This window comes from Vigna angularis, chromosome 9 (genome assembly GCF_016808095.1).
Source record: "Vigna angularis cultivar LongXiaoDou No.4 chromosome 9, ASM1680809v1, whole genome shotgun sequence".
NCBI lineage: Eukaryota > Viridiplantae > Streptophyta > Magnoliopsida > Fabales > Fabaceae > Vigna > Vigna angularis.
The window spans coordinates 16,170,285-16,183,058 of NC_068978.1; the positions used below are offsets into that span (position 1 = coordinate 16,170,285).

Genomic DNA, 12,774 nt, shown 5'->3' on the forward strand with positions numbered 1-12,774 from the left:
ATTCTGTCAGAACCCACAAACAGTACCTGATTTTCTTCTTGCCTCTGATTTGAGTTCAATATCTGATTTCTCAGTTTCTTTCAACATTTGTGCTACTTCTCGCTCGCAGTTCTGCATACATTGCGGGCAACAAATTGATACAGCATCAGGATCTACGTTCTTAGAGGCACGCCTCAATGGAGAGATCGTTATAGTTGGCAAGGTCTTTAACGGGGATAAAGACCGGTGAAACAAAATCGAAAAAAGAACAGAAACAAAACAGAGTTAACATATCAAATAAGATTCATTTACCAACTACAATCCCAAGTTTAATCAATTCCATGAAAGAAAATGCTTTATCTCCATTCCATTAAACACGAAACACTAATCTTTATCATTTAATCTGATCTTGCTATGGAATAACCAGGGAAATAAGATTTTGGAGAGAGATCATCGGAGTTGGAGTGGAAATGGAGGTGGGAGCCGGCGGAATCGGAGTGGGAGGGAGAGGCGTGCTTGGAAAGCTGGTGGGTTTTGTGGGGATGAGAGGGAGAGGGAGAGGGGGAGGAAGAAGGAGACGGCGGCACATGACTCTGAGTGTCGTGGTGGACAAAGGAGTGGAGGGAAGAAACCCTAAATTCACAGTTGGTGGAGGTGGAAGATGAACCTGATGTGGACTTTAATGAAAATCACAAGTTTACCCCTTATGCAGCCACGTTATAAACCTAAACAACCATGTTGCACATATCACTCCACGCTGTCAGCTGGATCGTTAAATATTTAACGCCGTGACCAAAAAGGATTTAATTGTACACGTTTTTCACAAGTTGGGACTACATTGAACTTTTTAAAAAAGGTAGGATAGACTTGAACATTACCCCTAAAGAGGGACCAAAAGAGGTATTAAGCCTTTTTTTTAATAATTTTTTAGTAATATTTATATTTCATCTTCAGTAATCCATTCAAAATAAAATTTGGACTAACGGAAAATATGCAATATTGCATATATTTTTCATGGATAATCTATGTATTTGATCTATATAGTAGTGATGATAACAACTATTGGGAATTGTTCACATTTAATAGTAATTAAGTAATTTAAGAAAAATGTAATGATGTAAAATATAAAACTGTTAAAAGAAGTGAATTTTAAAATTTAACTTATCTTTCTAAAATTTATTTATAAAATAAGATTTACGTTTATTTATATAATTTTTTTCACATTAACAAATAATTAGTTAATTAAGAGATAAATTTTAAGTCTAACTTAACTCATAAAATCAATTTATAAAATGAAATTTACATTCATTTATATATTATTATGAAATCGTCTTACTTTTAATTAATGTAAAATTTAAAAAAAAAAGAAAATAGTTAGATGTAAAAGAAAACCTCAAGTATGCTTATAGTAGGTAAAATAAAATTGAGGTAGTTAAGTCATTATTTAGACCTATTGTTCCTTTGGGTTGGTATATGTATAAATGATTGGACAAACACAAATAAAAAATACTAATGGTGGAATTAAGGGTGTGGAAACCCATTCCCTAATATTTTTATAGCTCTATTTTCCTACACGTTTCTTTAATTATAGAACAAGTATTATTCTTAATAAGTCAAGAACAATTAGCTAGGTTAGTTGAATATTAAAACAAATTCTGTCTTTGGTTGACCCAGCACTTACCTAGCACTTTGGTTTAAAATTCACTCTTCTCTAAGCAGATAACTGGAGCAAAATATAATATTTAAAAAACATTTTCAATAAATAGAAATTTAAAAAGAAAATTTCCTTAAATAGTTAAAGAATCTTTTGATTTATAAATACCATTAGATTTTTCAAATGCTTCAAATGAATACACGACATGTTTCTCTCACTCTTTATGCATAAAATAATATTGGAATCGAATCTAAAGCATATATAAGGAATCAATTTCTTTTCAATCTTATCAACATTTAATAGGGGAATACTTTTGTATATACATATATTTATTTATTTTTACCAAAAGAAACTACACTTTTTATCTCTATTATTGAATACAAATATCTCTTTTTTTTTTCTTTGCAAGTACAACTTAAATTATAAACTCACTTCTTCTTTTTGTTTTCTCACTATGCTGGGGAACTATTTCAGTTTTGAGATGACTATGGCTTTATTTTATTCTTTTGAATAGATTATGCATATGTCTTATTGGAGGCAATTTTTCTCGAAATAATATTGGTATGAAAAAAATTCTAGAAAACTATTCAATGATCGGGCTTTTACAGGGTTAAAATAAATAAACTAGGAAAATATTATTTAAAAGAACTAATTTATATGTAAAGAGTGATTATCTAAATTATTATTTCTAATGTTTCATCTTTATTAGAAGAGTCAATTTATATAGGTGTTTGACATTGAAGATATTAATGTTTTGTTTGGATCGAAGAAAAAATGTAAGAGAATAAAAAAGAAAAGAAAGAAAAAGAAAATACTAACTTATTTGAGTTAAAGAAAAAAGTAAAAATAAATGAAAAGAAAAATATTTATTTTTCATCAATACTTATAATTTTTTTTATTTTCTGTTTTAATTTTATATATATTGTACCTAATGATTATCTGGTTAGAAACAAACTAAACTATCAACCATTAATCAAAGAAAATTAAACAAGTTACTCATAATTGAGCAGCCATGAAACTACATCGAATGGTCATGCGAGATAGAAATTATCCTTAATGCTAAACAATTTAAGGTAAAGTGTGATAACTTTCATATGGACTGTAATTAGACCGTCACTAATCAAGAGCCTAACACTGAAACCTATAAATATAAGTGTGAGGTAAAGTGACAGGTGATTTATATTTACTGTTTCATTAATGCTTGAGTTACATTTTCTAAAAGTAAACTCCATGTATAACGGACCAATGACAGAACTAATAATAACATAAAGACGAATAATTAGACTTAGCTTTTAGACCATTTTATAACTTATAAGACCTTAAAGAGTTATCCTTGACTCCAACACACACACACATATATATATATATATATATATATATATATATATATATATAAATATTGGTAAATTATTTATAATATAATTTATTATTTTTTGTATTTCTTTCACGATTTTATGAAAAGTTTCATATGGTTATTGATTTTCATGTTCCTAACATGAGTTGATTTTTACATGTATTATTAATATAAATTTCCGTACGTGAAGTATTATATGTTCTCGAACTTGAAATTCTATTATAGTTTTATTTTTAAAAGTATTTAAGAAATTAAGAAAAGAGACAGCCATCGTTAAAATACACCTTTCTTATTTAATCATTCGAAATATATTTTAAGAATAAAACTTTAATAAAATGTCAAGTTTTAAATTAAACAATATCTAAAATACATTTGATCTTAATAATATTATCTGAAGTCATTTAAAATCTAAATAACATTTACTTATTTATTTTAATTTCCAATTTCCCATAATAAACTAGGTGTAACCGACTTGAAATGATATAAAATCATTGTGAAAATTGAATTATTTATGTAAATTTTGAATCTTATTCTGTACGAAAGCCTAAAATTTGTATTTTGATGAGAGGATTTAAGTGTATGTGTACGAAAAGTTTTCTCTCTTGATAAAAGAACTCTTGATGAGTTAATTCATCAAACTGGAACAACAAATTAATGCATATCATGTGTTTGATATTCCTACAATAAACAGTGTTGCACACTTGTGTTAGGGATATGTCATTCTCTCGAAACTTCACACCACAAACAACTACCATATTAAAACTTCAATCGTTTATATAAATAGTATAGAGAGAGAGTTAAAAGTTAATTTGAGCTGTCATACCATATATTATATCCATATAAAAGTTAAAGACATAGAATGAATTGCCATATATATATTACATAAAATACTGTCTTATATGCTGTCATTGTTTTCCTCTTCCCACTTGTCTTTGAATATGAGGGCATTTATTGGCCATAAATAAAATAGATATTGTTTGAAGGAGAATTCAGTGGATGGTACCACAAAACATTGCGTACTTCACTCAGATGTTAAGATTTTTTCATAATTCTTCAATATCACCATTAACCAATTTATACTGCATAGTTTTAATAATTCTGAGGTGAACACTCAAAGAAGTTACTGCAGGAACACACTTTTGTCGATTTTTTATGACACTTGATTTTGTACAAAAGAATTTGGATTTGACAATGAAATGTTTTTTATTCTTTTACCACGACAAAGGTGAGATCCTAAGTTAAGATGGTCCTTGCTGCCAGAATTACAGGAAAATCTGAGAAACATGATTAACTAGTTTGAATAATCGGAGGTTTTCCTCATCTTTTGAGTAATTTGTCAAGCTAGAAAGCGACAACAACATCGGTACTATCTTTTAAGCGTGGGATAACGCTACTATGTCCACACAAATTTGGAAATTCAATTGGGATAGTTCAAGTCAACATTTTCAACTCTTTGGTTTAATATTTATATGTGAAATGCTTTGTCACATGACAGAGTCTTAAGTCCTAAACCAGAAGGACCCTCAATGCCCTTGTGGTTAAAGTCTGCACCCGCTTTTGAAATAATCGAAGTAACTTTACCTTTTCAAAATCAAAGTTCCACCTTTAGACATGCTTCAAGAAATTAGAGACCTTTATTGTTTATTCCCCAGTTCATAGGGTTTAACGCAAGGCACAGTGTATCAATTTGAATTTCTGATATTGGTAGTCAGAAAAAATGGTTGTTCCAATTTAAAATAGTGTACGGTTATGAAACCTTTTCCTTCACCTTTGAATCGTGAAGGTTTTTTCACAATACTTGTTCAATGTGTGTATATGTGTGTGTGTTGTGTTGAGATGGAAAATGGGCATGCGAGATCTTAAAAGCTGCATGGTCTGGTCTGGCTTGGGGATAAGCACAAAGCAAAACCTTCAAAATTTGTGACCAAAGACGTGAAATCTAGAGCTTGTACTTAAAGGGGAACTTCTTTTGGGTAAAAATATCAAAGTTCAATAGAAGAAGGTGTCAGTTATTGCATATGATGCTGGTGAGGGACCCTTCTTAACTATTTATACAATTTTGTGCAGTTCTATGTGTTGTTCTCAAACTACTTTAGGTTCATGAGGGTACTGAATTTCTGACGCAAATTTTGGTGTTTAAGTAAAATGAAACAAAACCAGCATGCCCAAGTTTTTTTTTTTTTTTTTTGGCCTTCCTATGCACTCAATAAAACAATGCCTTTGTAGACACCATTCTTCACGGTTACCTGCCATTGACCCTACCACACAGTCTCTATGCAGCTCTGCAGCATATAAAATCATAAATGAATTAATTCCCTTTGTGACAAAAATTCGCCAAACCCCTTTTGTTTTCCCACACGGATCAAGCCAAAGCAGAGAAATTTCCCATTACATTCATCATTAACAATTCTTTCACAAGAAATTAAAAAAAAAAAATGACCCTTTGAAATTGAAGACAGAGAGACTTTGTAAACTTTTCAGACTTCCATAATCAAATGTTCATTTGGCTTAGCACCGGAGTCTGTTCAACTTGATTACCATAATATATTACATGCATAATTACAGAGATAAATATTTATGTGAAAAATTAAAAGTCTATAAACTAACTAAGAATTTTGTCCACTCCAACGGTTTCAAAATTGCAGTCCAAAACCAGAAGTGCAAACTTAACCTTGCGATTTTCAAAACCTTATGCATCTTATCGAGATTACAGCAGCATCAGCCATAATTTTAAACCATATTTTGCATACAATTCAAGTTGCAGCAGCCAATGTTTTAACAAACAGTAGCTAAGATTTTGGTTGCAGAGTCAAGATTTTAGGCTCTCATAAATATATTGTGACTGCAATTTCGACTGTGTTTGTCTGCATTTGATGAGATTGTGACTGCTTGAAACCTTGACGAGAGACTGTAATTTAGCATCTTTAGCATTTATTATTACCTTGGTTGAGTCAAATCAAACCAAATTTGCTTGAAGACTTTGATGATGAGGTCGTGATACTGATCTGAATTGAGAGAAAGGTAGCAAGCAAGTAGATCCTCCAAGTCCTTGGATGCCCTTATGTTGTTCTCCACGATCATCTCCACCATGGACTCCCTGAAATCCTTCTGCGGGTCAAAAGAAGACTTCACAACCGCAAAACTCTCCGAGAGGCTTCTCCGGGAGCCGGAACTCGCCGTCGACGACACACTTTTCCGCCCCTTCCATCCGGCGATTTTGGGTGAGTGGACCCTCAACCTCATCCCCGGAGAATTCACAGAGAACCGCCTCACAGAACCACCGTTCCTCTGTTCCTTCATTGCAGACTCTTCCTTCACAACTCTCACCTTCAACGACCCTTGTTTGAGTTCTCTCTTCTTTAACAATTTGGGTGGCTTGGTTATGATCGGAGGAAGCTCAAGTTCTGAGAAGGTGTCATCAAAGTCGTTGTTGCGGCTGTTGTTGTAACTGTAGTAGCCATCAAGCTTGTTATCCTTTCTTGGTATGGAGTTTTTGTCGACGTCGATGATGATGTCGTTGGTGGGGGGGTTGTTTTTGTTTGTGGTAAGCTTGCAAGAGGCGCAAGAGGTGGTTGACAAGGAAACCATTTCATCGAACGATGAAGAACACGGGAGAACACGGTCTGTTCTGAATTCTGGGGACTCTGACTCGGGTGAGGAGTCAAATGGGGATGAGGAAGAGTGTTCCTGCGGTGAATCTGATTTGGTCCACATGGATTCGAGTGTGCTGCGACAGCTACAACCTGAGGAAACAAACTTTGTGGTTCTTGGAGCTCTTCTTTTGGTTCTTTGTTTGGTTGATTTTCTGGGAGGGGAAAATTTCGGGGTGTTTGAGGGTGAGGTTTTGAGGTCTCTTGTGATGTAGTATGACTTTCTGGGGATGTTGTTGTTGTTGTATTGGTGGAGGGGTTGGTTTGGTTTTGATGAATGTGTGGTTGAAGTGGTTGAAGTGATTGAAATGGATGAAGTTTGCTTCTTCTTCCCAGAGAGTGTGGTGTTTTGCTTTCTTCCCTTCCCCATATCCCTGAGCTTGTAAAACCAAGCATTCGGAATCATATCTGATAATCTAAACCTGTGATTCCCCATCCTTCTCTCACTCTGTGTTTGTGAAGGTGTTGAATGCTTTCTAGTTCTCTCTAGTGTGGGGATGAGACGTTAGATAACTCTATATCAGTGTCTGTTTTGACACTCTTTGTTTGTAGGATAATAAATAGAGAGAGAGAGAGAGAGGGAGAAAGAAAGAAGGGTATTTGGAATTGGAGGTGAAGGGGCTGGGGCCACAAGAGAGGAAAAAGTTGGCATAAAGGCAAAAGAGTGGGGTAGAAGAAGTGAATGACATTGTGGAACGGTGACACCAATTAAGGCCTAAACAAAACATAATGTGTGCTGTTAAAACAACCAGAGTGATCACTGTTTTTTTTATTTCTTAAGGTTTGGTCACTTAGCAAGCACCCTTCCACGTAGACAACAGTTTCGTGCCTTCTGGGCTTTAGGCACATCTTCTTCCTCCACGTGGGTTGCATGACATATATAATGCCTCACACCAGAACTAAAATTGAACGTGGCCGAAAAGGGTTTCAGACATGCACGGGAGCAAGCAGTTCCAACAACGCCAACAGTGAAACTAACCAGGACCAGGACCAGGACCAAGTGGGTCTTTCAAATAGGGTAAAGTAAAAGCAGCAGTGTAAGTTGTGATTGCAAGCTAAAGCAAGAAAACAAACTTAGTTGTAAAAAGGAAGTGTGTGTAGTTTAGAAAGTGGAACTGGTAATGTCGTGTGTGATGGTGGAAGTAGTGATATATGGTTCAATTTTGGTTAAAATTTTGTTGTGCAAAGGGAGAGTAGAGGGCCTGAAAAGAATTGGAAAGGAAGAAGCTTTTGGGAGTGGAAAAAGCTTTCTAAAAGCTTGTTGTTGTGGGTCAGGATTACGTGCATCCAAATGTAGAAAATCTAAGTGGCCCATCGATTAAAGAGGTTGTGTAACATTGGATTAGTGTACAATTTCGATCTGCGTTGTTTCTTATAATTGTTTCTATTTCATGGTTATGGAAACCGGAACATGGGCCTGCTACATAGTCTAGGTTTTGATTTGGCACCATGTGTATCCATCGTTTTCTAGGGAAGCCCTTGACGTACCATGTCTCATGGGTAAAGAAAAACGAATCATTTTTCAACCAAAGCTAAATGGCCATGAATTCCCCCCATTGCAAAGGGGAAAACAATGTTGATGGGTGCTGACACGGACACACAGATCTAAATTTAAACACAGATGTCAACTCAAAACCCTAGAGTTTTCAATAATATTGGTACCATGATGAACATGGATTGTACTGGAGAGATTGCTAAAGCGGTAAGAAATAAATACGTGTGATGTGTGTGCATTGTGTGTCTTCCCCAGAAGTCTGTAATGGGGGTTTTGAGGGTATTTTGGTGGGTTAAGTGGTCATAAATTTGGTCAATAGATCATACTGGTCCCCCTCCGTATTGCATGGAATGGTGGAATACCAATCACCATGTTAACGGTCTAGGTGGAGTGTTGGTGTTCAAACCGGAATCTATGCATAATGTTTCAGAGTGAAATGGATTCATTAGAGAGGGGACCAAAGAGTGCAAGTGTCGTTCATGGCTCAAAATATGTATTTAAGTTTGTTTGTATTTTTAGGAAAGACAAAGATTGTACCTGATGCTACTCTTATACTCCTTGTTTGCTACTTCTTTGTATTACTGTATGTATGTGTAGGGTTCCTTCCTTTCTTCCATTCTCATGTTATGTTAGACTATCCATATTCATTGTTATTTCAGGCTACACCTTCTCACACCCTAGAACAGGACATCACAACTTCAGGCCCATTTTCAGGTATTGGGTACTATGGGCTGGGCTTTTCAGTCTTGGGAAGATGAATGTCAGCCCAGGCCCAAGGAAAAGAAAGGTAAGATGCTGTTTATGTTCACTTTTTTCTTCTCACACCCTCTTTGTTTCTTTTTTCTCCATAATTAATTATGCTCTCATACATTATAAAAAGTAGTTTGCATAACAAAACATCATGACAAATATATTACAGTAATTACTTCATGCAAAAGGATATCTTTTAATAAAAGATCACAGAACAAAGGTGGAATGTGAGAGAAAGAGTATGAGGGTTGAATGGCTCAAAAGAAAAACAACTAGATGACTTAGCGTAGTAGTAGTAAGTTGTTGCTTTTAGCGGACTTTTCTCCTAAGACATGATCTTCAACTGTATTCCAAGTTTACTCAAGGAATGTGTCGCACATAAAAGGAAAACCAAAACCAAAGCTAACCAAGCAAGCATCTTGTTACTGCTCATGTTGTTTGCATCCTCTTTAAACAAATTAAGTTTTGAAAAGTACCTACAGGAGAACATAAGAAAGAGGTGCAGAATAGAATGGATAGCAGTGAGGAACAACTCATGTACTAAAAGTTCCATTGCCATTGCAATTGCAAACAAGTGATTAAAAATTAGTAGACTGAACATAACAATAGAAGGAGTAACCTTAGCAACTCAAGTTGGAAACTCAATGGAATGAAAGAATGCCAAAGTAATCTTTATAAAATACAAACCTGCTCCATAGATTACATTTTACAGGATGGCAAAATCAATTGTAAAAACAAAAACAATGAATCAACGATCTTTCACTTTTCAGACATATTTACAAATTGTTATTAACAGAATAACATATAAATGTTACGGTGCTAATGTAGTGGTTGAGGGAGTGATCATGGTGGTTGTTGACATCCCTTCACTCTCTCCGCCATCCAGCCCCGCCGCCCACCGCCGCAAAATCCTCAACAGCGTAGCCGCCTTCCGTCGCCCCCTCACACTCCCCACGGCCATGAGTTCCCAAATTATCCTCTCCACTCCGGGAACCGCCGCCAGCTCACCCACAACCTCCGACCCCCCCTTCCGACACATGGTGACAAGCGTCGCCGCCGCACTCTCCCTCGCCCTCTCCGACCCCTCCCTGAGAACCGCCCCCAGCCGCTTAATCCCGGCGTACGCCGCCGCCACAGCCACCAACCCACCCCTCTTGACCACCGCCTCCAGAATCGTCACCCCCTCCTCCGGCATCGCCGCCATGACCTCCGCAGCCATTGATATCGCGCCCCCCTCCACCAGACGCGCCACCGTCTCCCTGTCCGCCGCGAGGTTGAGTATCGCCGCCAGCGCGTCACGCCTCGCCCCCTCGGGCCCACTCCGCGCCAAATTCACCAAACCGCTAACGACACGTGTTTTCCTACCCAACTTCTTCCTGTGCGCGGGCACACCAGATAAACTAAACACCGTGGCCGCCGCGTTGGCCTTCGCTTCCCACGTGACACCGGACAGCAAAACCTCGGCAATCCCGTTTAACGCGCCGTCAGTCTCCATTATCCTCGTCTTGTTCGCCTCCAGAATAGACAAATTCAGTATCGTGGTCACGGCGTTAACCTGTAGGCTCGGGTTCTCCATTCCCACATCAAGAAACCGAACCAAAAGCGGAATCGCCCCCGCCTCGGCAATACAGGCTCGGCTATCTGAATCTGTTTTTGCCAAAACCCGAAGCTCGTAAACTGCGCCGTTCGTATCTTCAACAGACAAAGGGGCGTTGTCGTTTCCCTTCAGCTTGTTCACCAAAAACGACACCGTCATACGCGTGGCTTCCAACGCGGCCTTGTTGGTTACTCCGCCGTTGAGTTTACCTGTAACTGTTTCCACTTCGAATGGGATTTTCTGCTCGCGACACCACGTCGCTATCATGTTCCTCAGCACGCGATTGGGGATTAGGTCTGTGTGTGCTAGAGTTTGACCCGTTTTCGGACACGTGTTGTGTCCTGAATCCATCCACAGTTTGATAGATACACGATCGTACGTCTGTCCCGTCGCCACCACGACAGGATCTTGCATGAGCTCTAGGCTAATCGGACACCGGTAATCCGCCGGTACTGCGAACTCCGACGACCGACTCCGTCGCAGACTGACGCTCCTCGTCGATGGCGTTGATGCACCGAAGAGAACGCACTTCGCGAAACGAACAAGGCCGATCAACGCTACGAGATCCGCCTTCGATTGCTCCTCGCTACGGTTTTGAATCTCCTCCTCCAAGTTCTCAATCTCCGCTCTGCAGCTCGAAGCGTCACGAATCTCCAATTTCTCGAAAATCGAAGAAAGATGCGCCTGATCAGGAACGATCTCGTTCTTGATCCGGTCGAGGACGGAAACAACCTCGCGCCGAAGGTTAATCTGTTCCGTCCCGATGACAGGCCTGGATTCGGAGCACTGTTTCCTGACAAGGAGAACGAGGTCCCGAACGTCGTCGTTTAGGGTGAGTTCCTGGATAGGGAAGACGTCAAGGAGCGTCGAGAGTTCCCCGGTGAGCCTATGGAAGGTGTCGGCGACGATTTCGATTTGCATGAGCAAATTGAACCTGCTTCCGTTAGAGAAATCTTCTATCAAAGTTTTGATTTTGTGCAGAACGATGTACATTTCTTCGAGGCAGAGGAAGAGGGAGTGGGGAACCACAACGGAATCGGGATTCACGGTGGAAGACCTAATCATGTCTTCGAAAACGACACCGAGGAGCTGCGTTTTGCGGATGGCGGAACATGAAGCGCGGTTGAAGAGAAAGTTGGCGGAGCTGTTAAGGTCTAAAGAACATATCTGATCCGTGAGTTGAAGCAGAGAGAAGAGAAGGTTAAGGTCGCTCAGCTTGGATGTGTTAAACGACGCCGCTGGTCGTCGTTTTCGGGTTGTGAACGTTTCAGGAGAAAGAGCCATGGTTGTTGTTGTCAATGCTCAGTGCACAATTGATGATGATAGTTAAAAGGGTGCAAATGAAGTTGAGAAAGGTGGAAGAAGGAAGAAGAAAGAAGAAGACTTTTCATTGTAGTTGATGACGGCACGAAAAATACGATTAAATAATAGAAGCATTAAAAAAAATATGTTATGTGTGGCCATATTGATTTATTTATCCATCAACAATTCCAGGTTTTGTTTTCTACGTGCCAAACTCGTTCAATCAACAGTCTGCTGCTGCCATGGATAATAATAATATACAACGATGGTAGGTGGTTTTTGAATTTTGACTGCGTTTTGGTTTGGTTTCTGTGATATTTGTGCACACGGAATTCTGGTGCAGTTCTAATCTTTTGGTGATACCCCAGTTGACATTATTGTTTTTGTGGTCAAATTCATTAGTTGACAAAGCGTGTAGCAGCCAATTTTTTGAAGTCCACATCATGATCCTGGATAAAAGTTTGAGCTTTTGAGTTAGAAGCAAAAGGGGTAAACAGTTAACTGAAACTGTATATGCAATATTGTTCTGCATTTTTTACTATTATAGTTTTCTTGACTTTGTATGAACTGGTAGGCACTGGCTTGATCAAGTTGGTGAGGCTGCAATTGGTAAGGGTTGTTGTGGACTTAGCTGTTGATCATATATTATGGTCTTCCATCATTGCATTAAAGTATTCATTGAACCAATCAATTACTTTCAGGATCACCTTTGGTTTGGTATATATCCTATTTGGATTTAATATTAAAGAAAAAGCTTTACAGTTTGAAATTTTCTTTTAGACGACAGAGTAAAGTACATAGAGGATACACGTATCAATGGGCAATGATTTTGCGGAATAGCCTAGAAATCTAGTGAAACCACAGCATCTAACTTTAACTTTTCATCAAATACATGAATACAGCTGGAAGAATACGTGTCTTGCTGGTCTAAAAAGTTAATTAATTAGTAATTAATCTGTGTGATTAATGGTACTGAGCTAAATTATGCAGATA

The 12,774-nt window shown here is 37.8% G+C and overlaps 2 protein-coding genes across 2 annotated transcripts; both read right to left on the reverse strand.

Annotated features, from left to right (window-relative positions):
- Window positions 1-4,374: 4,374 nt before the first annotated feature.
- LOC108346868 (transcription repressor OFP1) lies at window positions 4,375-9,518 on the reverse strand. The gene is made up of 2 exons (XM_052868920.1): window positions 5,929-9,518; window positions 4,375-5,269 (listed from the first exon to the last, which is right to left on the reverse strand). Exons 1-2 carry the CDS (start codon window positions 7,071-7,073, stop codon window positions 5,260-5,262), a joined length of 1,155 nt encoding a protein of 384 aa, XP_052724880.1. The 5' UTR covers window positions 7,074-9,518; the 3' UTR covers window positions 4,375-5,259.
- A 9-nt stretch (window positions 9,519-9,527) lies between these two features.
- Window positions 9,528-12,015, reverse strand: LOC108346231 (U-box domain-containing protein 16). Its single transcript, XM_017585248.2, has one exon. It carries the CDS (start codon window positions 11,761-11,763, stop codon window positions 9,694-9,696), a length of 2,070 nt encoding a protein of 689 aa, XP_017440737.1. The 5' UTR covers window positions 11,764-12,015; the 3' UTR covers window positions 9,528-9,693.
- Between the last annotated feature and the right edge of the window lie 759 nt (window positions 12,016-12,774).

Coding starts and splice junctions, on each gene's coding strand:
- LOC108346868 (XM_052868920.1), bottom strand. CDS start 7,073: ATGGGGAATCACAGGTTTAGATTATCAGATATGATTCCGAATGCTTGG.
- LOC108346231 (XM_017585248.2), bottom strand. CDS start 11,763: ATGGCTCTTTCTCCTGAAACGTTCACAACCCGAAAACGACGACCAGCG.